This window comes from Diabrotica undecimpunctata, chromosome 3 (assembly GCF_040954645.1).
Source record: "Diabrotica undecimpunctata isolate CICGRU chromosome 3, icDiaUnde3, whole genome shotgun sequence".
NCBI lineage: Eukaryota > Metazoa > Arthropoda > Insecta > Coleoptera > Chrysomelidae > Diabrotica > Diabrotica undecimpunctata.
The window spans coordinates 120015398-120043022 of record NC_092805.1 but is presented as its reverse complement, the minus strand read 5'-3'; the positions used below and the strand labels follow the sequence as shown (position 1 = coordinate 120043022).

The window sequence follows — 27625 nt, the reverse complement described above, 5'->3', positions numbered from 1 at the left end:
TTACATTATGTCTAGTTTATAATTAAGATGGTAAAGTTACCGTTGGATTGGTAACATGGCGACATATGACTCTACATTAAGTTGCAAGTCCTGAGACGGTATGTCTACGAGGACTTTATTAAAGCAACTCCATAGAGTCCTCGTAGACATACCGTCTCAGGACTTGCAACTTAATGTAGAGTCATATGTCGCCATGTTACCAATCCAACGGTAAACCATTTAGCAATTTTTAAAGGGTTTTTACCCCCATATTTAGTGGCTATTTCCATGTATTAAACTGACACTGATGATGGAATATTTATTCCGAAAACGTTTTGTCAATTTAACATAGCCCAAATGGGTTTTTTATATACCTTTTTATAAAGGATTTTATTGAAAATTTTTTTTTAATATATGGTATACAGCCAACTACAGGAACTTAGTTTCCTTGTGGATTTTTATTTGAAACTTTTTTTTATATTACAGAAATTAAGGAAAATAAGTGGGGCTCATAATATAATGAGAAACCCGGTACATCGTCTGATTTCCGGTTTGAATTAAAGACTGTCAATTTCCCCTCTTATGCACAGATAGGCGAAACTGGCATAAAATAACAAACTTTCAACAAAAAATGTAACAAAACTTTAAAGATTTTTCTATACACATTATATAGACTATTTTTTCAATAGACATTGGACTGTATTTTAGTTGATATGGTGTTTTTAAAATATGAAGTTAAAATTATTTTTCTACTCTCATACTACTGTAATATATCAATTAAAATTTTAATACCTGTATCATAATTGGCTACATTATGATACAGACTTTCAGTATGATACAGATAGATTTTTAACCAATAGAATCTCGAGAAGACCTTCTGTATAGAAGGTGGCACATACGCAATGAGCAATGTCAAGTCAAATGCATACGCTTTGACAGTTCACAATATTTAACTAAACTGACAAATTTTAAGATTAAATCTTTTTAAGGAAATGTCTGAACACGATAAGGATATTGAAAATTGAACACCACCTGAAATAAATAATATACAAACAACAATAACTAAATGTTTTACTTGTTTATTTTGAAGAGATGTGTAAAAAAATTGAAATCTACTTTATGGACCATCTACTCTATATTATCCCATTGGACATAACGTGGATATAAGTAAATATGGTTAACCACAATACTTATTATCGACTCAGAGAACATCTGAAGGTTATTAAGTGAAAAAGGCCAGGACATTTAGGCGAGCGGTTTACCCCTATAAGCAGAGCATCAACCGACTAAAATTCTTTTTGCATTTCTAATGCACCAAATCTTTTTTATTCGATTCTATATATTTTTCCAAGATGAAATGTATTTTTTTTTTTGAATTTTTACAAGTGGGCCGGCAATTGTTATTAACAAATAACTTATACAAAAAAGCAATTTCACCGAATTGTTTCGGAATCAATTTTTTTAGGTGTATCTCATCAAAATAAACACTTTTTCTCTCCTGATAATTTTTCGAAAAATGCTTCCTTTTCGAGTTATTTGCATTTTTTTGTTGAAAAAATGCCGTAATTAGTGATTTTTGGAATTTTTTTTCTAAAAAACTACTAAATGAATTGCAATTTTACAAATAGCTCTATAATCTTTAAACCGTCGTGTACAAGTTAGAATATTTTGACAAGGATAAATGGTTTTTATCTTGCTAAAAACGTGGACCCAAATATTTCGAATATGCCTTTCGAGAGTATCCCGCTAAGCGTGTATAGCGGTTGAGGTGCTGTAGGCGCTAAAAAAAATGCATTTAATGAAAAATTACCACCTTCGAAACCAGCATTATTACAACATTACTTAAGAGCAAAGTGGCAAATAAATGAATGGATTCAAGCAAAAATTAATATTACTTCATCTCTTGATCCATTAACCCATGGTTGGACAATGGAAAATAATTGTTTCGATTTTAATTATTTTGAAGGCGAAACTAGTTTAGATATGCTTCAAAAGTATTTCTGCTTATGTACCGGAAAATGTTCTACGAAAAATTGTAATTGTATTTCCTATAATTTAGAATGCTGCGCAGTATGTGCATGTACACCAGAGAATTGTAAAAATGTTAAAGACGACTCTATTGAAGACAATGAAATCAGCTTATTAGATGGAAATCCTGTTGCTGTTGACGAAAATTTTCAAATTATTGACAATGAAAACGATGTATAATTAATATTATATTTTAATTTTATTATATTTTTCAATAAAAATTAATTATATATTGCTTAATGTATTTCACTGTAATAAAACATTCAATAATATAGTCACCACGTATATTAAAAGAAAAATTACATTATTATAGCATTGTAAAAAATTAATTTTAATTGTTTTAATTATAATATGTCTATATAAAAATAATTAGAAATATCTTTTTTTTTTAATAAATTGTACGTAATATTTGTATTGAATTATTTTTTTAAATTTAAACAAATATTTCTACGTGCCGCACGCCTGTATCGCCGCAACCGCTGTACACACTTAGCAGTAGACTGCTCGAAAGGCATATTCGAAATATTTGGGTCCACGTTTTTAGCAAGATAGAAAAAAATTATCCTTGTCAAAATATTCTAACTTGTACTCGACGGTTTAAAGATTATAAAGCTATTTGTAGAATTGCAATTCATTTAGTAGTTTTTTAGAAAAAAAATCCCAAAAATCACTAATTAAGGCATTTTTTCAACAAAAAAATGCAAATAACTCGAAAAGGAAGCATTTTTCGAAAAATTCGATTCCGAAGCAATTCGGTGAAATAGCTTTTTTGTATTAGTTATTTGTTAATAACAATTGCCGGCCCACTTGTAAAAATTAAAAAAAAAATACATTTCATCTTGAAAAAATATATAGAATCGAATAAAAAACGTTTGGTGCATTAGAAATGCAAAAAGAATTTTAGTCGGTATATTGTGTTTCTAAGCGTCTTTTGAGGGGTAAACCGCTCGCCTAATTCTCTAGGAATGAAATCAATCACTTTACCACAGAAACCCCTAATCAAAAATATTTACCAACAAAAGTCGCTTGCATTTTTAAAATCACGGAAGCTTGCAGAATACGTGAATTACAGAAATTGGAACAAAATAGTGTCTACGAGTTTGACTCAACTCTTTAATTAACGATAAAAGAGATACAAAAATGCACACGAAATTGCAAGACGAAACTTGCAAAAACAATACATACATTTTTGGCCACAAAATTGTATAATGCAATAGATTTTTACAAATTATCAGAATGTGAAAAGAACAGTTTAAAATATTGGAATCAAATAATTTGGTAATCTGGGAAAAGACGTAGCCAAATTTTTAAATTGACCTATTCCATCATGATACACTGGACATTGCTTTCATCACAGTTCCGCGATAATATTAGTAGATTATGATGGTGATATAAAAACACTAAAACTTCACGGTGGATGGACATTCACATCGGTGAAGGAAAGTTGTATTGAGAAATTTGTTCAAAACAAAATCAAGACAGATACCCAAATTTTATATTCCATCGAATAAAACCAAATTAATAAGGAAATTCATACCACACAATCGACGACAGGAACTTCATCAACTACCGCAATAAGATTGCTGCCTCAAATTAATTTTAATAATTATTTTATTCAAAATATAAATGTATCGACAACATATTTAATTTAATCATATAACTACTTAACTTTATTTGTGTTTCAAAATAAATAAATTTGAATATATTTTTTTTTGTTTGCGAATGATCGTAGAAAAAAATTATGTATACTACTCGCATTTGATTGCCATTATGATGCTCGTAGTGTATGAAATTGGCAGTTATGTCGGCTCATGTCGTATCCCTCATACTCGCATCATAATGACCTTCAATAAATGCTAGTTGCATAATATACTATTAAAAAATGTATAGGGTGTCATTTTAGGCCCATACTATAATACAATATTTTCTCTCTTTGTATTTTCCTCTCGCTTTCTTCAATGAAGCTACAGCTCAAATCGACCCTTGGCCTCCTCCAAACTATGCCTCCAACCTTACCGGTTATGCGCCGATATTCTTCAGGTTCTCACGGCTAGCAAATTATGCGCATCCGCTGCCACTTCATCCTCCCACCTTTTCTGTCGCCTTCCTTTTGGTCTTGCGCTCTGCATTTTACTATCTACGGCTTTTTTCGGCAATCATTCAGTCTCCATTTTCACTACATCGAAGTCTCTAAAGTTTAACAAATTCTAAGACCTTTATTTTCGATCTCCAGTGTGTGTTTTTAACGAAACACATAAGCGAGTTAAAAATAGGCTTTGTTTTGCTTTACTATTATTCTTTGAATTTCTGTTTCTTCTGCTCCATCCGTGTTTAATGCTACTCCCAAATATGTGAAACTTTCTACAGTATCAATATCGTCCTCTAATTCAACTTTGCGTCGGTTTCCCCTAGCTCTTGCCAGTGATAATTTTTTGTCTTTCTACATTCTATTGATGCCAATTCATACACGGAATGTTTGAAGAATTATGCTCCTTTCTCCGTTTTATTTATATATTCGACATCTCGATTCATCAAAGCCGTAGTAAAGCTCTTGCTGAAATTTATAAATCTTTTACACATTTCATACAGCTCAACAACACAAGTAACGACAGTCATTTTCGTTTAAGGCTACCAAAATAAGTGGTGCTTTTTGCTGCTACCACTGGAGAAGTAGAAATGGCAGGACACATTCGCTGGCTTTTCGCGTATGAGTTTGTATCTACCCAACTATCTAAAGACATAGGGCATACAGAAATAGCATTATAACAGTCTATTGATACCAATTCGTACACGGAATGTTTGACGAATTGTGCTCCTTTCGCCATATATTTATATATTTGGCGTCTCAATTCATCAAAGCAGTAGCAAAGCTCTTGCTGAAATTTGTAAATGATTATAAACCATAAAGTGGCCTCTAATAAAAATTTTTTGTTTTTTCTTAGAAACTCAATATTTCGCTATTTATTTGATATCTTCATCAGGTGTACACTGTAAAACAATTTGAACCTTACAAAAAATGGCGTACAAATACATTTAAAAACACTCGCAGAAATTAAAAGATTTCACAAATAAAAGCTGACATTGAAGTATTGAATATATAAATATGGAATGTCAAGATTAAATTGTCTTAAGCACGTTCGTTACAGCAATACGATAAAAAAAATTTTAATTACTTCAAATGTAAAAAAAATAACAATAAGAGAAACGTTAGAAGAATGATATTTCTTTGATGAATTATTAAGGTTAGTTGTTATTAAGGTGAATGTTGGCTATTTTGAATATTTATAAATTTTGTTCAATATATTACAATATATGTTACTTAACTGTCCAGTATCCGTTTTATAATTTAAAGTGTTTTTATTTTTGTTAATGTGATACATCTCAAAAAATAATCTACTTTTGTAGTTATCAGTCTGTGCCAAAATGTGATCTTTGTTATAGTCTAGCATATGACCGGTGTTTTTATAGCGCTCAACTACTGCGCAAGTATTTTTTCCCAAGCGGCAATCACTTTTATGTGGTGTGATGTATTGTTTTAGCCATTGTGATGTTTGGCCAATGTAGCCATTTTGACATTCTAGACACGGTATTTCATAAACAACATTACTTTTATATAAGGTTGGTACCTGGTTCTTTGATTTTTGAAAATAGTTGTTTGCTGTTCAAATATTTAGCTATACTAATATTAGGAACATTTTTGAATATGGATATGACAGAATGAGTTAGACCATTAATAAAGGAGATTTTTTATATTTTATTGATTTGTTGTTAGAATGATGAACGGGACCGTCATAGAAATTACTGCTGTAAATCAGTTTTTTTTAATTTGTTTAGAATATCTGTTGTTACGAAAAATTTTGTATATGTCCAGATTTTTTTGTAATAAATTGTCATCAACAATGGACATTATCCTGTTTTTCATACCTAGTACGGTATTTTTGACGGGTGGTATGATTTGAATAGTAATTTATATACCTGCCTGATGCTGTCGGCTTTTGGTACCAATCCGATGTCAAAATATTGTTATTGGTTCTTATTACCCTTGTGTCCAAAAATGGTATACTAAAATCTGTCTCAGTTTCAATTGTAAACTTAAGATGTTTATTAATTGAATTAAAAATATTTAGTGTGGTATTGATGTGATACGATGGAACTGCACAAATGATGTCATCGACATATTTATATATAAACGGTAATTCAAAAGGTAATTGCTTAATCACATTATCTAAGAGACGATCATTTACAATAGTTGCAAGGATTGGACTAATCGGGGAACCCATCGTTGTTCCAAAAATTTGAGAATAAAATTTACCATTGAATCTAAATGGTACTATAATGTCCGTGACCATATTTAGTGGAATTTTTGTAAATAACGACACCATATCTAAAGAAATTAAAACATAATCATTTCGTAAATGCATCCCCCTAACAGCATTGACAAAGGTAAATGTATCCTTAGAATTATAATTATTGTGATATTTAAAGGCATCATTTATTGTATCAGCAAGGAATTTAGAAATGTTGTAGGTAGTGAATTTTAAAGAACTTTCAATAGGCCTGAGAGGAATGTCCAGTGCTTCCGGGGCCTTAGTTCCCTGTCGTTTGCCCATGAGAGCGATGAGCCAGAGAAAAAATTCGACCCAGACTGTAGGTTATACCTGGTACATAGACGGGTATAAAACGATAGAAGGTTCGTGTACAGAAATATTCAGTAGTGGAGAAAATTTTAACATTTCTATTTCACTAAGAGCATAAGAAAAATCCCCCTGCTTCTGTAAGTGGAAAATGAAAAGTAGATACTTCAGTAATCAATCGTATACACTAATATTTTTTATATAATATATTTTGAGTATAAAACATAGTGAGTTTATGATTAGATTTTAGTTTCCTATATAATAATTTAAGTTAGAAATGAAAGTTCACAAAATAAAGTTAATCACTTTTCGCAGTGATCATTCTCCAAGGCGTATATATTTTTAATTGAGTTCGGTACTTTTTAAAAATATGGGTCTGTACAAGATGCAGATATGTATACCAGAATTTGTTTGTTTTACTTTTTTATTCGGTTTTCCCGTACTTTAAATGGTATTAGTGTACTTCCTAATAATTAGAAATGTGACTAAAATAGATTTGTGGTTTTCCAGTCATCTTACCTTTTATTTTTATGGTTGAGTATGGTTGAGTGAGTAAAATTGAATATTGGAATTATATTTAATAAATTCTCTACATTAATTTTCTATATGTCACATTTTTGAGGATGCAAATGCTCTTATGCATTAAATTGAAAAGAAACTTCTTGGTATTGCTCAAATTTTAAATAAAGATATGTCTAGTAAACAAATTTACAAGTTCTTATATTATTTAATCAGAATATTTTATACAGGGTCACTTGTTTTGAAAGTTATGTCATTTGAATTGCATAACTTTAAATAAAATCATCTTAAAACTATTTAATTACTATAATGTGCCTTCATCACACTACATAATATATTCAATATTGTTATTATATTTATCTTTTTCAATCATGATCTGTCTTGAACACCAGCAATTATTAAGATATTTTTCATTATCATTGTTGAATACCTTGGGCAATGTGAAATTATCACATTATATTTATTCTTCCAATTGTGATTTGCCTTGGGTATTTTAAAATCATAACAAAAGATATACTTGTAGAAGCTATTGGACGATATTAGGAATCTTATATACTAAAACGCTAAGCCCTTTTCTTGTCCACCACTTTACTCAAAAACCATATTACATAATTAAAATATGTTTTCGGAATATTATTGGTATTACGTATGAGATTGTCAAGATATACTTTTGGTACAAAAATTCACTTCCGGTTTTGAGATGACCGGAAGTTAAAATTTAATTTAAGTTTTAGACCCCCCAATGTATATATGGATCGAAAGGTCTCGTCGAGACGAATCCAAATATGTACTTCCGGTTGCGATCCGACACCGGAAGTGACCCGAAATGCGCATAAAACGTCAAGATAGAGCAAATCTGACACCGAATTCGTGATCAGCATGCAAAATTAACTGCTAAATGATATCCATGTCGACATTTGATGAAGTAAAAATTGCATTCCGGTTTTGAGGTTGACTTCCATAATTACTTTTTTTTTTACTTGCATTATTATTGATGAATGTTATGTATATTCTTGTATATTGTTTGTATTGATCTCTTAATTTTTCTCGCAAAATAAAAATTTCATTTAAAAAAGTCGATGTCGAGTTGGTCCGCTAGTAACCTTTTATTCTAACAATACATCTACAGTTCACTCTTGAAAAACACAATCTTGTGCTTTCTTTACGTAGAAAAAAGACGTTAAAATAAAACTAGACGATTTCATTTCCTTTCAATTCAAACTCCACCATTTATTTTACACGTGTTTTGCGTTATTGAACTCTTTCTAGGGTGAACTGTAGATGTATTGTGAAAATTAAAAGTTATTCCTAATATCGCCTAGTAGCTTCCAGCAAGCTTGAATTTTCGGTTCACCTAATTCGCTAACAAAAAAAAAACAAAATAGGTATATCAATGAAAAACAACCCTAAATCCGTATTTCTGACTATTTGGTCGTCATCAGTACAGTGCAGCCAACTTATAAAAGGAGAATGGTAACTTGGGAAAAGAACACTTTAGGAGCAATGCGACGAATTTGTCGCATTGCTCCTATAGTATTCCTATGTCGATGTCATATAATTTTTCTGAGTTTTGTGCGATATTCTTTTAATTTGATATATTAGAGTATTAGTAATTTCTCCATTGTCAGAATGTGCTAGAATGACAGAAGATAGAAAAACGTGGAGGAACATTGGGAAATTTAGCTAATAGCTTCATGATATTACGATACCTGCATCAGGTTAACGACTAAGAAGAAGAAGAAGAAGTAATTTCTCCAGTACAGATTACCGATATGTTGGATGGTCAGGATGCCACCTCGGGGCATTCCAACCTGCCTGGTTTTCCGTGAAAAACTTTCATCTCTTAACAGATAAGGTTCCACTTATTTTATAAGTGCCGAAAACTCACCTTTTACTCTCCATCATCAGTTTTATAAAGTAGATTCATTTTACGCAATGCATTCAGTGGCTAAGCATCAATGGGCTTTCGGGAACGTGAGGGTAGGATTTGTTGACCTCCGATGGTACGTGAGCAGGATTCCAACTCTAGAACCTGCTTCTTATTAGTTGTAATCCGTGGATATTGCTCAAAGTTATATTGCAGAGTGAGCATCGACAAATTACATTGCCTTCAGCACCATTACAATAACCCAATATAGTGAAGAGATACGAGTTCTGGTTACGCAGTGACAAAATTTGGAAAAGTGGGGAAAGCTTTAAGAACCAAGTTTTAACCACGACACAGAAAACCCGAACAATAAAAAACCTTTAAAATAAATGTGATAGTTTTGATTTAAAACCGAATTACCTCTTCTTTTAAGTGACGGAAAAAACGTTTTGTGTTAAGCAAAGTGGCAAATAAAACAAAATTTTAAGATAAAAACTACTAAAACAAAAAGATTATCTTAATTTGTTTTAGTTATATATACATTTTTTTAACGTTACGAATGCTCGTTTTAGATTAGTTTTTAACTGAATAATCTAGTTGTAAACAGTTTTTTATACTAGAATTTATGTGAATTTTTATTTGGGTAACTCAAAATTTGAGCGAAATTTTAAGATGTTTTAACTTTTAAAACATGAAATGCATGTAAATATTTAATCCAATTAAAAATAAGCCTTGTAATCAAAGGATATTTATTTACTTTATGACTATCGAAATAACCGGTAACGTCACAGTAATTTAAAAGCGTTTGATCTTCATAATACTACGGTGTTAGTACATTCGTGAAAATATTGAACTCGACGCCAAAAATAACGAGTATATTTTTGGCGTTATATAATGAGCTTAATTTCTTTTTTTTTACTAATAACTACTATTTATTTTATAATATTAAAAAGTGTTTCTTGATGCATATTCGAATTTGAATGACATCACCATGTCAATAACTTTCAAGCAACAACTTTCATCTCACAATCACTTAACGAAAGGAATCACGTCATAGGCATATTCCTAAATGTCCAGAAGGCATTCGATCAGGTCTGGCATACAGGCCTGGTCGAAAAACTTCACCTTGCTGGATTTCCCACACCTTTCGCTAAACTAATAAATTCCTATCTCTCTCATCGGACGATCAGGATCAAAGTCGGCGATATCTTATCCACACCCTTTACTCCACAAGCTGGAGTACCCCAGGGCTCAATTCTTGCTCCAATACTATACACAGTCTACAATAGTGACATCCCCCGCCCACAGCATAGATCGGAGACCCTTCTACTGTACGCTGATGATACTGCTCTCCTCACGTTAGGACCACATAGAGAGCGTAGACAATTGTCTGTATTCTAAAGAGCTCAAAATTATCTAGATAGAGTCATTAGGTGGTGCAATAAATGGAGGGTGACCATAAATCCCTCCAAAACACAACTAATTTTATTTAAATCTTCAAATTGTCGAGATATCCAAGGCCGAATAACTCTGTTAGGTGAGGCCTTATTCTCAGAAACTCGGTTTCCTATTTGGAAGTTCCTTTTACTAGGACTCTTAACTGGAAAACCGACATTCAAGATACCCTTGACTGGGTGAGAAAGAGGTTTAGACTCCTGGCAGTGCTAGCCGGTAAATTGGGTAGGACGTCATTCAACACACTATTGCATATCTATAAACCATTCATTAGACCTATTATCAAATACAAGGCATTCATCTACGCTTACCTTAAACCCCACGAAATCAATGCCATCATGGCTACCGAAAGAAAAATTCTCAGATTCTGCATCAGGAAGAGCAGGCTCTGTCCATCAGCACATATATACATTCTGCCAAATATATCACCTATTAAGGACAGAATCCTATCCCTCAGCAGGAGGTATGTCCTCCGAACCATAACAGGCTCGAATAACAGAGCAAAGAAAATATCAAAGACACCTTGCAATCGCCGAGGGCAAATACTCACCAGGTTTCCTCAAAGAAAAGTTACGTTCCCTCCAGCTAAACTTCTTGAAAACACTGGAAATATCGCAGCTAACAACTGCATGCCAAAAATCCTGATTAAGAGCCGTTTCTATTGTATGGCTGGTAACTCCTGAAGTACCTCCTTCGACATGCTTGGCATAGCTCACCTAAATTACTCTTGTGCGCTTCTTAATATATTCACATCGTCCACATATACGCCACCTTCTGAACCGAGCTCCTCAGTAGTCCACTACTTCTCCATAGATAACATCATTCATCACATTTTATCATACCTCCATTACTCTGAAAAAAAGCAGTACCCTTTGCTTGAAGAAGCGGAAAGCTTAAACAAGGTTAAAACTCTGGTTCCATGTCACTAAATGAAAAGTATGAAGTAACGTCTGTCGTCATTGACATAAAAGGGGCATTCGACACGATTGGTTGACCTTCAAAGTTTCTGTAAATGGTGTTTTCTCTTCTGTTTATACTCATGACACTCCTCAAGGTATTAGGTCCTACCTTGTTTAACCTCGCCATAAGTATTCTTTGTTTTAATTTACCTTCTCCTACCAAATATATAGTTTATGCAGACGATTTAATATTATACTGTGGATGCTGCATAATACTATATAGCATCCACTAGTTCTAAAATTTTGCAAGCAGTAATAAACATAATAATCAACCGACCTCACTCTCTGGAACTAACTTTATTATACTTAAAACAGTGTTTCATTATCACTGGGGTGCGGATGAAAAATCGCTCCTTAAAGTATATAAAGCACTTATTCGTTCTAAAATAGATTATGGCAGCATCGATTATATGTACGCTTTCAAGAGAGATCTGGAATGCTTAAACTTCATGCATAACACAGTTCTTAGACTCTGTCTAGGCGCATTTCGTTCCAGTCCATCTAAGAGTCTCTTCTGTAAAGCAGATGAACCCCCCTCTGGAATAGACGGCAATACCGTCTGCTTTCATATGCTTCATCTGTCTTTTCTAACCACCTTAATCCTGTCTACCGTTTATTAACAACCTATAACACATTCTTTCCTATAATAAACCCTATATTTTCTATATTATCCACAATAACAAACGACATCAACTTCACACTTCCATTCCATCCTCTTCCTTCCAATTTCTCCTTGGATTATGCACCCCTCTCAAACTAACACATATTAAAATTTAACAAAATTCAATAAATACGAAATACTTAAAGAACTTACAATAAAAGCATTTTTTGAAATTATACATAGTAATCACTTTGATCAACTATAAGTACCGATGCTTCCAAAAGTAATTTGGGGGTCGGCTGTTTGGTCACCTCTAAAAACAATCACGTATGTACTTAGTTTATTTGCTTTTTTGTGCAGCGTATATACTAGAGAATTGTACTGCGTTATACATGCTATTAAGTATATTAACATTCCGAACAAAAATGTTGCCATTTGTACAGATCCTCTATCTTCCATTTTATGCATTTAAGAATTATTTACCGTTCATCCCCTTCTCCAAAATATCCATCACTCTTACAACAAATACTCTACATTAAACAATAAGATTACCTTTATATGGATTTTATCTCACATTGGTATACCTGGCAACGAACTCGCAGATCAGTATGCTAAAACGGCTTTAAGAAGATTTAAAAACAGAAGCACACAGATTCACCATATGGTTATGGCAAACCCACTGGAGCTCCTTAAATACGTCCTTAGGTGCAATTCCCCTGATTGTATAAACCATTATACACTGGCCCCATCTATTGTCTGTGTCAAGTTAAGAATTCATAAAGGAGCCTTATGGGAAGCGGTGATGCCAGAACTACCGATAGACTGAGATAGGCGAGAGTAGTGGAGTTGCAGCGAAAAAGCAGGGCCGAACTGCATGTTATATTGCACATTAGACGTTTTTTCACTTAGGTAACTTTAAATTTTTTTTGTTTTTTTGAAAAATAAAAATTAAAGACATGTCTTTTTCTCACAACAGTTATTTATTAAATTTCGGCTTAGGTCATCATCAGACTCTTAAAAATATTCTTAATTGTTTAATGAACAAATTGAGTGAGTATTGTGGTAGATATTATTAGTGTCAGTAAAAAACATAAAAAAACAATAAAAACTTCTGTATATTTTAAAAAAAATACAACAGAACCATAGAAATGTAACAAATTATTTGGTTTTTTAGTTTGACATTTATATATTTACAATATTACAATTATCAAAAACTATGTACATTCTTCGTCCATATCCAAATCGGAATTGTCACTACTATCATATAAATCTATAACTATGGGAGTTACGTCTTCCATTAGACCGTCCACTTCCCAAAATTTTTTCTCCAGAGTCATTACATGTTGAATATAGTTTTTCCAGTTATCAGACGTAACATTTGAAAACGCTTTTTTTATGAGGTCCTCCATATCCTTCGCTTTGAAGGTGCTGTTATTTACGGCCACATGCCTTTTTACTTGGCTCCATACCATTTCAATTGGATTTAATTCGCAATGGTATGGAGGCAAACGAAGCACTTTGACATTATTTTGTTGTTTACAAAGTTCTTCAATTTTGTAATTATCAAAATTTTGTTTAAATTGCGCGACTACCTCCAAAAGCTCGCACTTCAGATAATTTTCTTCAAAAAATATGTCTTTTTGTCTTAACCAGTCCATAATGTTATTCTTATTCCACGATTGGTTAGGCAACAACTCGGTTTTTACACTATGATATGGAGCATTGTCCATAACAATAACCGTTTTTCGAACTAAGTTGGGCAACAGTTTGTTTTCAAACCAGTTCTCAAAACACGGACCGTCCATTTCGTCGTGATAATCAGCGCTGTTTTTTTTTGCAAGGAAAAACATTTCAGCACCGTTTACAAAACCATTTTCACTTCCGGCATGGACAAGGATGAAACGTGGTCCACGCTGAGTGGGATGCTTTAGTCCAGTACTTAGCCCTTTTATGAACGCATCTCTTGCCGAGGTGACGGTTTTGTCTTTCCATTCTCTGGAAACCGAGTGCCCCACATTGACCCATGACTCATCCAAATACACAATGTCATAGCCCTCAGCCCGATATTGTTTAATGGCCCTTAAATATCCATGCCTCCATGCAATTATATCAGGACGTTCTATTAGCACGGCACTTTTATCACGTTTTGCATAAACAAAGTTCATGTCTTTTAACAACCTGTACATTGTACTGCGGGTAAAATTTGGCAAGTTTTCGTCTTGGTTCACTTTTGGCAGAAGACGATTCAAAGTAGGAGGAATGTTTTCAAAAAAAAAACTATGCACTGTTCGACGAACGCCGATACGAACACCTTCATCGTAAGTATAGTCTCTGGAGTTGTTTCGGCAACGGGTTCTTTTTCTGTTTGTTTTTACCTCAGAAAGCTCACCTTCTTTGTCTTCCTGTACGATTTTTTGAATCGTACGAACTGACACTCCTGTCATCGCGGATACTTTGTCGAATACAATACGTTGACTTTCATCTCGAAGCAAATTAATGTGGTATCTCACTACGTTTAAGATCACTTTTTTAGCACTCAGATGTAAAATTTGACCACTTTTAAACGGCAAAACTGGATCCATTTTAACAATATAATTTTTTACACTTGAGATTTGAGTGCGCGATGGTTATGCCTTAACCCTTGTCCGGGCAGAAGAATTTAAAAACGTAATCGGGCAGTTTGGGCTTATGTATACAGACAAACATATAATCTCCACTTCACCTAATTACACTATTTTGAAAAACATACCGCTCATTTATCTATAACTCATAAATCTGTCTGCTTTCCAAATGTGCTTTCCAAATGACACTATTGTTTGGAATGACTAAGTACATAAAGAGAATTAGAAAACTATTAATAGTCAATTATAAAGTAATCAATATTGTTTACTGTTAGGGCCTGTTAGCCCGGCTTGCCCGATAATGGAAGTTTAAGCACAATATCTTAATTATTATTGCTTTCTATTTATTAACTATTGTGAAAGTAATATTTTATAAATAATTTTGAGAGTTGACACCTAAGCTGTCAGAATTACCTGTGCCATAATAATTAACCAATTGCGTAAAACCTAATATTTTAACCACTAATAAAGACATTTTTCTAATAATCTTTAAAATCACTTCCCTGAAAATGTAACCATATTTATAAGTAATTGTAGTCGTTAAGCTTATTAAATAGATACGTACCTATCTTTTTAAAATAAATTTGATTAACATTGGAAAATATAAATAAAAATTTGAATATAAATAAAGAATGGGTTATTTCGGCCGGCCCTGCATAGTCCCGTGAACTATTGGCAACATACGCCCGTAAGAAATGCACTGGCCTATCTGTTCAGTTGTGAATTCTTAACTTGAAACAGTCTGTAGACAAGACCTTACAATAATACGAAGAATCCGTATTGGTCACACCAAACTAACACTACTAACAGTGAATCACATTCTTACCGAATATCATCAATACAGTGAAGTAAGGCGACAGCTAAATCTCAAACCGCAGCTAGGCGACATTCTTAGTGATCCCAAGCAGATAGACATTCTTCAGTTTTTATAAAAATATTATTGTATCATAAACTCTAAAATATTTTTATATGACATAAATTATTAATGCTCTTGTAATGTTGATTGTAATCGTCCTCGTGCGAGTGGCCATAGTTGCCGAGCACGTAAATGTAAATAAAAAAAAAGTTGTCTACCTTTATGACAAAAAAATAAAATTCTGTTGTAATTATTTGAAGACACAGTTAATATGCATAGACAACAAAGCAGGTAGTACAAATATATCTTAGCTGGACAGCTGTATAAGAATATTGTTCGAGAACTTCCGGTAGTTGTATGATTAATAAAAATAGTTTGGTATTGATATAGAACATTGATACGTGTTTGGACGACTAAAAATAGATCAGTTTGTAAACTGTGAAAGTTTAACGGCAGAAATCTATGATTGTGCTTTTGAAAATTTTCAAAATGATGTAAATGACAAAGGGAGTTGTTATTGCTTGCTGTGAATTTCTCTTCGTAAAGAATGGTTTAGGTGTAGTTAATATAGAGCTGAAAAATATAAGAAAATATGGGCTGTTAACAAGAAGTAAATTAGGGAGTATTTCCTGTTTGATTGAATTTTTTACCTATACTGAGTAGTGAGAGAAATAACATGAACAGAACATTTTAAGGAAAAGCTTGAGGGAGATGGGAAGGAGGCGTAACCTTATATACTATTAGACCAAGTAGACAACAAGAAAAGAAAAGAGCCCACCAACGACTCTCTCCTTCCTGTACAATTTATTCATAAAGGTACCAAGAAGACGATTAACTCCCAAACTAGATTACTATTAACCTAAAAAGTAAAAATGTTTCAGATTCGGTTATATTATTTATTATCTCTATATAAAGTTATATTATAATTATTATAAATAGTTATACAAACACAGAAAAAACAGTGGGATGTAACAAATAGCTGGTGTTAATATTTGTGGACTACTGTGGATTCTGTGCAAAACTGTTTATAATGTTGTTGTAATATATGTTTAAGAAACTTAATTGGTAGAATATTGAAATCAATATCAATGGTGAAAGACTAAACCACTTAGAGCTCTTATTGACGAACGTTTTTTTAACGGATAACTGGCCGATGCTAAACGGGTACACGTGTCGACAGTTCATAAACTTCAAAGGATATGCGTCCGTTAGAAGTATAAAATCTCCGAAATATCGTCAGTTCCAAAGTAAGTGCACGCAATATATGTTATATCATGTTGTCGTCTAAGTAAAGCCTGTTGTCGCAAGAGGTTTTTCGGAGGATTCAGTATGTGGCATGTTCGCTTCAGTCGGTCTATGACTTACAATTTTATGGAGAAATTGCATTTGCTCAAAAAATTTATATTTTGAGGTAGTCTTTGCTTCCGAACCCGACTTCATCTTCTTCAGTTTCTTCGCAAATCTCATCCGGTTATCTCTTGCATTGCTACACTTTTTTGTAACTTCTTTGCCTGAAACAAACATCTCTCCATGCTGCAAACTTCTCTCCATGCTGCAAAATTGAGCTGCCTATTTTATAGCTGTCCATGGTTTTATCCCACAACACAGGTCAATTTTCGACCACACAATTGTTTAAGTGAACAAACATTCATATAAACCTAAAAGACTCTGTGTAACGACTAACGAAGCGGTCTCAAAATTGGACTGTTGATCGTTGACGTTAATAAAAGCTCTTACGCTGCACTGACGATATCGTGATGATTCTAGATAGTCTCAAAGAAGACCGAGAGTTGTTACGTACATTAAAGTAATCTCTTATAAATATTTAGGCAAGAATAAAAGTAGCATGCACGGCTTTCGAAAGATTAAGAAATACGGTACTTAAAACCAATATACCGATATATCTGAAACGTAAGGTTTTTGAACGTTTTGTTTTCCCAGTATTTATTTATGATGCATAAACTTTAATGCTCACTAAAAAATCTATAGAAAAAATTGGAGTGACTCAGCGTGGCATGGAATTGTTGGTATTGGGTCGATGTAGAGTTCTAAACGTCATTATAAAAGCTAGAATAGCTATTAAAATACTGTGGAGATGATCATCATCATTCTGGCTTTACAACCCTGCGTGGGTCCTAGTCTTCTCAAGAATTTCTCTCCGGTCGTCCCTATCCGTCGCCTTTCTCCGCCAAGCACCTATTCCCATATTTCTCATGTCTTCATCGACGTTATCAAGGAATCTTGTTCTGAGTCTTCCTCTTCTTCTCTGACCAATGGGTCTATCAAGGAGCGTTTTTCTAGCTAGATCATTTTGTTCCATCCGCATTACATGCCCTATCCACCTCAGACGTACTACCTTAATATGTTTTACGATATCAGGTTCCTGTTATATTCTATAAAGTTCGAAGTTGTATCGTCTTCTCCACACTCCATTGTCATTGCTCCATAGATTCGCCTTAGTACTTTTCTTTTGAAACATTCTGACATGTTTTCATTACTTTTTGTTAGAGTCCAGGCCTCTAGACCATATGTTAGGACTGTTTTGGAGAGTTTTATTTTTGTATTTCTCGATAATATAATAGTGGATTTAAGGAGGATATTGAGCCCAAAATAGCATTTGTTTAAATTCTGCGGTTTATCTCTACGGTACTTATTTTTATATACTTCGTTTTGTTGGTGTTAGCTCTTGTACAGATGTACAAGAGCGAACGCTTTTGTACAGATATACAGCGTTTTCCGTTCTCCCAACAATATTGATATCATCAGCATAGGCCAGGACTTGCACTGATTTATTATATTGAACCAGTGGTTGTGATTTGTGGCATACGTATTACTTTTTCCAGAGCCAGATTGAACAATATACAGGAGATATAGTCTCCCTGGCGCAGCCCGTTATTTGTTTTAAAAGGTTCAGATAGTTCCCCTGAATTCGTACTCTACATTCAACTTTTTTAAGAGTTAGTTTTGTTAAATTTACCAACTGATTTGGTATTTCTAGCTCTTTCATTGCTTTGAACATTTCTCTTCTATTCACAGAGTCGTCGGCTGCTTTGTAGTCTATAAATATGTGATGAGAATCAATGCCATGTTCCAGTGTTTTTTCCAAAATTTGTTTCAAGGTTGCAATCTGATGAATTGTCGATTTATTACTTCTGAAACCAGCCTGGTATTTTCCTACTATCCGTTCTGCATATGGTGCCATACGGTGACATAGTACTGTGCTATGGAGAGGATAGCACCTATGAAATGGAACTGGGCTAGATGCGTAGCAAGATAAAATGGCGCTAGATGGACTAAACCCATGATGAATTATGGTCCTAGATTTCAGGCATATATATCTTCGACACGTTGAATGGATGATATACATAGAGTTACAACAGACTGGATTTACAAGGCACAAGATCGTGAGTACTGGAGACAACTGCGGGAGGCCTATATTTAGCATTGGACGTTATATCAATATATAAAAAACTATATTACGCATATACTATATATAAAATCTTTCTTCTATTTAAATATTTAAAAGAATCCGATCATTGTTACCCTCAACAGATGAGTTAGCTATTATTATCGCGGATGTTGTACATACATTTTTTTGAAATTAAAGAAAAGACTAATGATTTCGCGTTGGTATAAAGTTACAACTCTGTAACTGATAATCTTTAATTAGTTTTAGTCCACTTCAATATGATCCCGGTCTACTGTTGGATTTTTAATTTGGAAAAATTGCTTTGGAATATGACGACAATTATTTCTCAGCATTGAAGGAGTTAATAGGGAGGAAAAGTTTATAACTCAACGGTTTTGTAATTTTTGTAGATCTATTTCTTGAAAAGTATTTTATTTTACCATTTTTATTTTATTTTATAGAACTTTCTAATAACTTCTTAATTTATTTCAGATGCCGGACAACCTTCTTATACCTATAAACTACATAGTAATGGCGGAAGCCGAACCCGACCTCAGCACCTTTGAAAATAAAACAGGTCTAGCCGAAGACATGAAGTTCCTGGCGTCCATGCCGGAACTTTGTGACGTCACCTTCCTCGTCGGAGATACCCGGGAACCCGTTTGTGCTGTGAAAGCTGTCCTCGCTGCCAGATCCCGAGTCTTCCACAAAATGCTATACCAAGTAAATGTTTTTTTTTTATTTAGAATAACAGCCGCATTCACCATAATGGTTAATAGCGGCGACTGAAGTAGACAAAACTATATATTAACTAATATTTTGTCAATTTTTTCTGTAGATTTCAAACAATTTACAATATTATCGGTCGGAAAATTAGAGTCTAATAAATTGTTTATGCTGTTAGGACTGTTAAATGCGATAAGATTTATTAGCAAAACAAGGATATACAATTAAACAATGTCTAACAATAACATGTAGATTGCATGTTTCACATATAGGTGGATCACTTTTAGAAAATAAATATGAGTTAGTCGAGTTATCAAAGTTGTAATTAAGTTATTATCAATTGTTCTCTTTTGTTTTTGAGTTTAAGGTCTACAAGCAGTAACGTTATTTTTAATTTGCTTCGATAAGCGTTGATAAGACTTTTACTTCTTTTTCCACTTGCACAAAACTTGATTCTTAACATACACTCACGGTATTTCGACACTGTTATTTTATATCGACACACAGCAATTTTACTCGAGCACTGGTCAGCTTTCGATGCTAATGTGGGATTGTATTCATATAAAGTTAATTCGTTTAGAATTTTATTGAGACTGTATGAGTTCAGATTTTCTCAAGGAGGCTTTTGAAATAGATCTATTTTAGGTTTGAAGGTCACTTAATGGGTTACTTAGGGTAACAAAATTTGAAATTTTATTATAGTTGATATATTGGATAGCTTTGAGCACTGCGTAGAGCTCAGCAGAGAAAATTGCGAACAAGTTAGGAGGCCAAATTGATATATATCGCTTGATGTTATGGATGCAGCCAACTTGGATCCCTAGCCAAAAGGTAGCTTCCGTACGAACTACCAAACTTCTAGACCTCAGAGATCTTATTGCAAAACTTCGACAAGTCACCGGAGATAGCATTATCTCCATATTCAGGGTTCAAATTCAAAAACCCACCTAACCCGCAACCCGTTCAAAATGGTCAACAAGTCTTTCATCTAATCATTGCCGGCGTCGACAAAAAATTATCCCAAAATATTATCGAGGATACTCTATCCGAAAACAAATTCCCATTCACCAAAATAGTTTGTATAATTGTCCGCTCTACAAACCAACCCACCTCTTTCATTAGAGTTTGCACAAACGCTGAAACTAAATTCGCTGATGCACTCTTGAACGGTATTAAGATCGAGGGAGAACGATTGGAATACGAGGTTCCAAGATCAAGAAATTCCGTTCCGGTTAGACTAAAATACTGTTCGAAATGTTGCAAAAGCAGACACCTCAGCAACGAATGCCCCGAAAAATCATTTTTCTGCCCATTCTGTGGACAACAATACAGGTCTTCTGCATGCCCCACAATAGGTGATCCCAAATGTCACAACTGTAATGGAGGCCACTAGGCATTTTCACAAAAAATGCCCACACCGAAGAATCCAACCAAGAAACACAAAACAAACACAACTCGTACACACTCCTAAACAAATTTCCTCATACGACCTATTCTCGGACATAAAATCCCTAATCCACTTCACGTCCATTATCTTTTTTAATATCTTTAAAAAAGGAGTAACACAATCCGTTACCTAAATCAAATGTCCATTACATTGTATGGGAACGCGATATCAACCTCCTGCTACAATAATTCCATAAACCAAACTTTCACCCAACTCCGCACATAAATACACAACACAAGACACACATTCACTATTCATATATAAACTTATCCTTTACCCACACACATTCATCATTCATACATACACTTATCAATTACCCCTATACACACTTTACCTCCACCAAGCTCACAAATCATAAATATATAAACACCAAAAGGTACCAAGCAAACAACACACGACCAATAACTAACTACACAAATTTGCACATCCACACACCAAGAAGAGAGCACTCTGTACACCCCTTAAGACTCGCATTCAAAATTACAAGGACAGGGGGAAATCGGTTTTCTGTGGTTTCCCAATCACATTGCACAACGATACCTGATCCTAGGCGAGGACACAGCCAAGCTATCCTCCACGCGTTTAAACCGAACAAAACAAAAAGGACAATAATCTGAAAAGAACCGTTTTTCGCAATGGAACTTGTACTTAGTGGCAGTGGCATCCTTCTGACACTTCTGCTTTACAGCCTCAACTTGTCCCGGAGAGCGGCAACATGCAGATTCACGTTTATCCAACAATAAATATCACCCTTGACGAGGCACAGAGCCTAAACAAGCTTAAAACGTTGGTCATCATCATCATGAATGCAGCACCTAATCCTCTATAATACTGTGCTGTACCTGTAGAATTTTTTTAATGCTCATAGCACTTAATGACTAATAATAATCATACACGTTGAGAGTTTTAATACTGATTGGGAAGGTATCTGGTAGTTTTATATCGAGACGTCTCAGGCAAGTCGAATTCGCTCAGTAGGGTTTGTGTTTGTTACTATGCTATAGAGATTTTTATATATTTAATATTGTTGTAAAACTGTTGCCTTGTGACATTTTAATATTATTAACTATCTCTCATGGGAATTGACCAAAATTTCAGTTGAAAATACGTTTATTTTAACCTGTCGATTTCATTACTTTACCTTGTATATCGTTATCACAATACTAATTAAACACATTAATTTTTTTTGTGCAAGTCGTTCAAAAGGCTCTTCGGAAAGATATTGTGCCATTGTATTACAACTTTTTGATCTAGGACCGTTTCTGCCTTAAATAAATCGCATTTCTTCCAATTTTCTACATCTCAGCGACAATTGATATGGTAAAATCTGTCCCAAACTCTGTCTCAATGTTCTTTAACTCCAAAATGTCCTCCAGAAAGATTGCTATGAATTTCTTGCAACTCACTTTTAATGTGTGATTTGGCAGTACCAGTTGTTAAACTGTACGTACTCCATCAGGATTTTTTTAGTTCTGATATAATAGACCATTGGAAAGATACAGAGATTCCTATTAAGCCCAGTACGCCTTACTAATTTCACCATATTTGGTTATTTCCTGCCCAATAGGTGTTACTCCATTTTCAAGCCATTGTCGTATGATTTTTAAGTCATTATCTTTCATTTGACCCATTTTTATGGCCTTTTAGAAAAGTCTGATCATTGTCTTATTTCTGTTTAACGGTGGTCATCTGGAGACTTACTTCTTCCGTTACATTCTCTTTTTCTTCGAGTCTTTTACAGCCTGGCATTCTTGTTTCAAACAGAGTCGCCTAGAAAGAATATCGCCATTGTTTGAATATATATATATATATATAGTCTGTTGTGAGAAATCGATTTTTTAGAGACCTATATATGCTATAATTTCTAGTCGGACTTTGTAAAGGACTTCTGGATGTCGATCTAGGAGACTTTCTGACTCATTCTTTGATTTTTCATTCCTTGTCTAGGATCGGCTTCTGCAATTATTTTGTAAATATTCTAGTCTTTCGTAATTAAAACATCTTCTGGTTTTATTAAGTTTTCAGTTGAAGTTTTTTGCAGTATGCCTAAAATTTGGCATAAAATAGGTTGTTGGTAATCTGCAGTAGTAATTTCATTTTCTCGAAATCTTATATTTTTGGGCGAGATTTGGAAATAATTTTCGCCGCTTTTCGAACATCCTGTAATACATCTATGAGAATGCCTGTATATCAATTTATTTTAGAAAATTTTTAGGTGTCTGGAGGTACGCCAAATGCGATAATCTTTTATTAACAGCTTCAAATTCTGTCAGGCTTTGTTATGTTTTTAATACCAAACGTTCAACTGACTGTGGAAACCTGCTTTAGATGCTGCTGGTCATATCTTTGCCTCTAAATCTTAAACAAGAGAGGTATAACTAGGTGCATCCTGGGAAAGAAATTCCAAGACGATTGCTGCCTGTCCTCGAAACGCTACCACAGAACCTGCCATTTCTTTTTCAGTCCAGCCACTTTACTCTAGATGCAGCTTCGAATTAAAAACGATTAGTATTCCTTGTTGTTTGACAACAGAAGGTGGCTTGTTTTAAAATTTTGATGGTTTTAATTGTACCTGGTTTAACTATGAAAGATTATGGGGCTGTTTGTTCAGATTAGACATTAGTTACTGAAACAATATTAGATACGGAATCTTGGATACTAATTTTTCTTTCTAACTCAACTATTTGTCTTTCTTAATTATATTTTAAATCGTTTTGTTGTTGTTCTGTTTAATTTTATAAATAGTTTTGTTATTTGTCTGTTTTGTTTTTAAATCGGTTTTTATATTGTTCTGTTGTTCTTCTAATTTGTCTATTCTACTATTAATTTGGCTTACCTCGAATTTCAAATTTTCGTGAATTTGAGATAAACCATTTATGATTTCCCCCTCTACTTTTCTACGGCTCTCCTCTTTTTTCTCTTCCTCTTCTTGTCTACGCTTCTTCTTCGCCTTTCCTCTTCTCCTTTTTTTCTTTTTATTTTTAAAAACGATGCGTGGTGTCCAGACGTATCAATTTCTTTATCAGATTCGGTAGATCTTGTATTAACTATTACTATTTACTTAATATCTCTTTTATCTTATCGCTGTTAGCAATTTTACACTTTACAACAGCAAACAATATTACAATATTTGTTAACAACTCTAATTGAATGAGAGAACTTCAAACATTCGATTACTACTACAACTTATCCTGTTTATATACATTTTCCGACGTTTTAAACCTTACGAGACATTTCCAGACATTTCGACGATGTCTACAAAATTCTAGTTTTAATTTTTCTTCTTGTGTGCCAAGAGACCTTTTCTACATGAAATATAGATCTTATGGAACCATCGTAACAATATTATGTCTTTAACTTCTATATTAAAAATATTATTTATAGTATTTTCTGTTGTCCTACATATTTCGATGCTTTTCTTTTTTTTTAATATGTGATTTTTATTGTATCCTTTCTTTAGGCCCCTAGTCCACAACGTAAGAAGGATCCTCCACCAAGAGAAAACAAACTCCGCCTATTTTTGAAAAGATCTTCTGAACCTCTGCTCAATCTACAAAATGCTACCCAACAAGTAAGTACTGTTAAGTTTTTAATAATACATTTTTTGCAACCAAGAGTAATCGTAGTAACTATTTTAAACATTGCATCGGGATATTTACATATAATATTCAATCTTTAAAGAAGAACCCTGTTATGGTGGAGAAAATTGAAAAAATCATAATTCTTAACAACTATATCTATCGAATAAAAACAGTTAGATGAGACTAAAAAGAAAGCCATATAGAAGGTGGGATAATAATATGAAGCCTGCAAGGATTTGACAGCGCGTAGTCGGAAAGAAATGTATGGAAATGCAACTGTTACAATAACACCAGTCAGATTTGATAAGAACGTCGAATTAAACAATAAATACTAGAAAAAGATGTTAATAATAGTTTTTTTTTATTTTGTACGAACAAGCTAAGGATACTTTGTACCCTATGAGCAGTTTTATTCTAACCTAAATTGTTACAGTTGTCTTTTTAAGAATAATAGTTTCATTGAGTAATGTTTCTATAGATACTAACTTACTTACAGTAATATTTACACTTTACACAGGTATATTAATCTCGTATTAATCTGTCGTAAATCTCTAAAGATGTTTACATGTTGAAGTAAACGTTGTTCATGTCTGCTGGCACATTTGGCTTTTATTTGTTCCACTGTCTCCATTTTCAGATCTCAGTGGATACAGATGTTTTTTACGTACCATTGAGCATCAATGGTACTCCTTATTACCCTATTCTGAAACCTTTGTATTACTTTATTGTTTTTTTTACTGGCGCCTCTTTAGATCTATGCGTCGTATAGTTATACCGATCTTAGTATTTATTTGTAAATTAGTAGCTTGTTATCAATGGATAGTTGAAACTGTTCTGAAGCTATTTTCTTGTGGCATGTTAAAGTAATTACTATTTAAATGGGAATAAGCTACAATTAATGGTTAAAGTATGTTTATTGACGTTTCAATTTCCACTTCGGAAATCGTTCTCAAAATATAAACGTTAGTAAATTAAACAAATTTTGTTTGTTTGTTACTTGGTGAAAAATTCTTCTAATAATTTAATTTTATCTGACTCATTTATATTGACAATTCAGACATACCTTATACATTTTAAAGTAGATGACTTTAAAGTGATATTGCCAATATTGTTGAGTTGCGTTCCTAGGACGGCTTTACTTGTAAGATAGTTCATTCGATTACATGAAATCAACTTTAACCTGAGAATATCGGTCAGAAAAAATCATAGCATGTAATTCGTCTTTAAAACGACAAACACATGCCACGATGACAGTAAAAATCTCCTGTTAGTGATTCCTTTTCGCCACTGCCTGATGTTCGTGGTTTTAAGATCCCTTTCTACGTCGCCTATCCATCTTTTACGGGGCCTTCCTCTTGTTCTGTTTCCTTGGGGCTTCCATCTCTGGACTACTTTCACAGCTCGATTATCTGGCATTATTTTTAGGTGACCAAGCCAGTTTAGTCTTTGTGACTTTATGGTGCTTGAAAACGCTAAATTGCTAATTTACTAATATTTTCTAAAAAAGATTTCCGATTTTTTTACTTACTTCCTTAAAAATCCTTATTAACTACACTTTGGACAACTTGTACGCAAATTATAGTCGAGATCAGCCAAAATTTTAAGTTTACTCTCCGAAATTAACACGTTGAACTAGTACAATTTACAGAACCGGACTCATAATAATTATAGCTTAAGTTTATAATTATCTATTTCGATCACTTTCTTTAGACCAATATTTTATCATCATTCGCAAGAGATATTTTTAAAACAAGACATTTTGCGGTAGAAAGTATAAAATCACAAAAAGAAAAACATAACTTAGTCAAATGAGATCAATATTTCATTATTACTGTTAAGGATATGGAAAAATATAAGAAATAATGTGTGGTCTCTATACAAAGATTGACTTTGGATAATAGAATAATCTGCTATGGTTAATTAAAGAAATCTCTAAATGCTTTTTGTACAGTTAAGCATTTGACAAAAGCAGCTGGAAGAATACTATTAAAATGAGTTATCCCTGACCGTATGTTTACACAATTTTAAATAAATTAATAATTGACGTGTAGATTTTATTCTATAATATTTTTTAACAGATATAAACTACAAATTTTGAATTTTCTAATATTTGGTTGCAAAAAATATGTACAGATTTAATATAGCCTATAGAGAGATGAGCATAGAATATGACTACATGTATGTTATATAACTAGAGAGGCTTCACCCAGCAGCTGGCTCCTATCCAAGAGGTAAACACCAACAAATATCCTGTCCAACGTTTTCCAGTATCTTGCCTGCAGTAGAGCTTTTCTTAGTTTCAGTTTTATGTAACGTATTTTTAAGTGCTCATTTTTTGACAGTATTAAATATTATTAACAATAATTAGTTATAAAAATAAACAGTATTAATACTAATAATTAAAATATAAAAAACTGAATTTAAGAGATAGCATTAAAACTTAACTCAAGCTTGTTTCTTATTAATTATTTATGATATTTTTTATTGAATTTCCTGTTAACTGAAATGAAATCGCACCTTATTCTGCACATATTTTTCATAACATCGTACCCAATTGCTTTGACTGATTCATATTGAATTAAAACACAATTTTAAAAAGTTGGTTATTTTGATCATTCTATCTTTTCAAAATAATTTTAAATATGAACTAATTCAAATGATGAAAAGGTAGCCAATGTTTCGACGCTTAAAATATGTGCCTTATTATCAGGAATTAGTACATAGGTCTTTGTTTGTTTTTAACAAAAACTAAGAGGTAAAAGAACAACAACATGAAACAAAGAATAAATACATAATACAAAGAATAAAATCAAATTGAAACAATCAAGCAAACAACTATAACCTAAATTAAGTAAGAGAGTTGGTACTATATATAATGTTAATTAGATGATAATTGTAAAAAATTGAATTGGTGGAAGGATTGACGAATTATACAATCCATAT

At 33.1% G+C, this 27625-nt stretch overlaps 1 protein-coding gene across 5 annotated transcripts in view; it reads left to right on the top strand.

The window, feature by feature from the left end:
• gprs (speckle type BTB/POZ protein) overlaps positions 1-27625 on the top strand; it is a 134877-nt gene that overhangs the window by 18215 nt on the left and 89037 nt on the right. For all 5 annotated transcript variants that reach the window (XM_072526775.1, XM_072526774.1, XM_072526773.1 and 2 more), the window contains exons 2-3: positions 19421-19651; positions 24562-24672. In XM_072526775.1, the coding sequence (XP_072382876.1) occupies positions 19421-19651; positions 24562-24672 (342 nt within the window). The remainder of the gene's footprint in view (positions 1-19420; positions 19652-24561; positions 24673-27625) is intronic.